Source organism: Schistosoma mansoni, chromosome 1 (genome assembly GCF_000237925.1).
Source record: "Schistosoma mansoni strain Puerto Rico chromosome 1, complete genome".
In the NCBI taxonomy this organism is placed as follows: Eukaryota; Metazoa; Platyhelminthes; class Trematoda; order Strigeidida; family Schistosomatidae; genus Schistosoma; species Schistosoma mansoni.
The window spans coordinates 2,226,239-2,229,017 of record NC_031495.1 but is presented as its reverse complement, the minus strand read 5'-3'; the positions used below and the strand labels follow the sequence as shown (position 1 = coordinate 2,229,017).

Here is a 2,779-nt window from a genome sequence, read left to right as displayed (position 1 = left end):
GACCCAGTAAGATCAAAAGTCAAAAGCAAGGAGGTTGGAAGATATATTTGATGGGTTATCAATATATCGAGAAGTGACTGATCTAATCTGGCTAATGATCGCTGGGGATGTTGCGCACGCCATTCTGAAACGTGATCTGGTACGGATGCATGACTGAGCGCCTTCATCTAAATGAGTCGACCAAAACTAATGTGGTCAGCATCCATTGTCGAACACATACAGAGCTATTGATTTTTGGGATTTATTTATCGCTTCAACCGTCTCCTTGTAGATGCTATCAAAAATAATTTCTGTGTAGATGACTGTTTACTACTTTTTTCACGAAGGCATGTGCCACGCAAACAAATGAATTATTTTCTCGAGGCTATAAATTCAAGAAATTATAGCACCTCTCCTGCACTTGAAATTGTGTACAGATAATTTTTTTCAAGACCTTCAATTGACTTATTTAACAGACAGTGCTTCTTCATAAATTACGAATACTTAACCAAAACATACTATCCTAATAATAATTATTATGACAGAATTCACAGCCAAGCTTCAACTTTTTGGCATCTTTGACAAAATTTCCAAAAGGCTGAACCAAAACAATGCGAAATCGAAAATGCCCAGGATCACAGTGAATGAATAGGTCATGTTCAAAGTAAGAGTAAAATGAATATATCTGGACACAGTGAAATCAATGACATTGACTATAACAATTAATTTCTAAATAATTTGTTCGTCGGAAGACTACCCAAATAGACAATTCATCCTAATAAACAACTTACTAAAGACAAAGTTTCTCATGTCATCTACTCTACCTTTACCTTTCACCTTTACGTGTCATGAGATGTAACACGGTTTCCCACTACCGTAAAGCCTGTGTTGTGGTTGATTGACCTATCAATCAGTTACGAACAATCGTTTCGCCCAAAGAACACTATAACGAGCAGATAAACTTCTAAACTAACATAGCCCATTGAGTGTTAATAATATATATGATTCATTGAAAGCTTTGTTTGGCATTGAAATATAACTTTCAGGCAAATTTACCATATGACCGATATTCCTATGAGTTTCATATCCAGATTTTCGAAGCAGGTAGAGTGTTAATATGCTAGGTGTAAATACACTGGGATTTCAGTTGACCTTTAACTTCCGTAAACCCTACATAATACTTAGACGTGAAGAAAATTTTCTTGTCTAGTATAAAGGAATCAAAAAATATATCACCGATAATTGGTCAAGACTAGCTTAGTTTGAAGTATGACCTCATTACATTTACGTCCATTTCTTTGTCCCTTCCCGCTGAACTTTTGGTAATGATCATGTCTACTCACAACCATTTGTGGCAGAAATATCCCGAAATATTTTCATTTTATGCCTTCTATCTCTGCATCCAGTTTTTCACATGGGTTGCTGTTCTTTTGTTTTCAAAAATCAAACAGTAGTAGGTTGATTGTCAGTTGGCAGTGCACTCTTTTGAAGTATTTCGCCACGATAGGATGTCTGCTAGTCAGCGGATGAAAGTACAAAATGGGAAGGCTCACGGTAATGTAGTCAACCGTGGCAATGTCCCGAAATCACTGGTAATCTATCTGGTTCGTTATAACTCGTGTAGAAGTCCTCAGACTCTCAGTCCAATATGAATACATGTATTTTGGGTCTAATTGTTTTCGTTGTTTGTGGTTCAGGTAATTCCTCTTCAAAACTGACTGTTGGTTTCAGCTATATTCGAAATCATTCAACATATAAGAATGGCATTCTGATTCGATAACTCAATGATTTCAAAAAATAACAGAACTATGTGATATTTGTTGGTCTCTTTGTCTGGTTGCGTTTCCCCATTTCCTTCATCAAGACAAGCGTATGATTCAGTACTTTTGTTGTTTCTTTCCAATGGTTTGTTATCATATGTCTACCTATAAATGTCCCGAATTATGTTAAAATGTATTTTGATTGACTCCAAGCACTCCCCTTTTTACACTGAATGTGTATAGTTTGGTCAATTAGTTTCAGTTTCAGTTTGGAAAGGACAGGAGGCTTGATGGCCTGTGTTAGTCCTGGCAATGATGGTCTCTCAGCTGATCCAACTTTCTTTTGAAGGAGTCGACGGATGGAGCCTCAACCACGTGCTGAGGTAATGAATTCCACTCGTTGATTATTCGATGGGAAAGTCGGTAGTCAGCTGACAAGTAATTCGTTCGGGGCTTGTGAACTTTTTTGGAGTGTCCTCGTAGATTTTCTGTTTTGGAAGACAAGAAAAATGAGGCCATATCAGGTGCAAATTTGTCATTAAGCAATTTGAAAACTGTAATCAAGTCGCCTCTGATTCTTCTATATGACAGCGGGAATAGGTTTAGCTTGGTCAGTCTAGTACCATACGGGAGCTTCGCTATTCCGGAAATCAGCCTAGTTGCTGTTCTCTGAACCCTTTCCAAGAGTTCACTGTCTTTTTTTAGGCAGGAGCTAGCTGCTTGTATGCAGTACTCAAGTTTAGGGCGTACGAACACTGTATACAAAGTCAGAAACGTTTTAGCGTCAAGATGCCTGAAAGCCCTGCGTATGGACCATAAAGTCCTAAAACCTTTGGCGGCTATTGCACGGCAGTGTGCAGTAGTCTTTAAGTCTTGACTAACGATGACGCCTAAGTCATTGTGTGCCTGAACAATAGGTAACTCAGTGTTATTCATCGTGTATGTATCTGTACCCTGGTGGCCAATATGCATCACAATACACTTGGAAGTGTTTATCGGCAATTGCCAGGTTTGGGACTATTCAGATAATCTCTCCAGGT

At 38.3% G+C, this 2,779-nt stretch overlaps 1 protein-coding gene across 1 annotated transcript; it reads left to right on the top strand.

Annotated features, from left to right (window-relative positions):
- Positions 1–1,456: 1,456 nt before the first annotated feature.
- Smp_089570 (putative stress associated endoplasmic reticulum protein (serp1/ramp4)) lies at positions 1,457–1,949 on the top strand. Its single transcript, XM_018792966.1, has 3 exons — positions 1,457–1,571; positions 1,604–1,676; positions 1,711–1,949. Exons 1-3 carry the CDS (start codon positions 1,488–1,490, stop codon positions 1,749–1,751), a joined length of 198 nt encoding a protein of 65 aa, XP_018647525.1. The 5' UTR covers positions 1,457–1,487; the 3' UTR covers positions 1,752–1,949.
- The last annotated feature ends 830 nt before the right edge of the window (positions 1,950–2,779 follow it).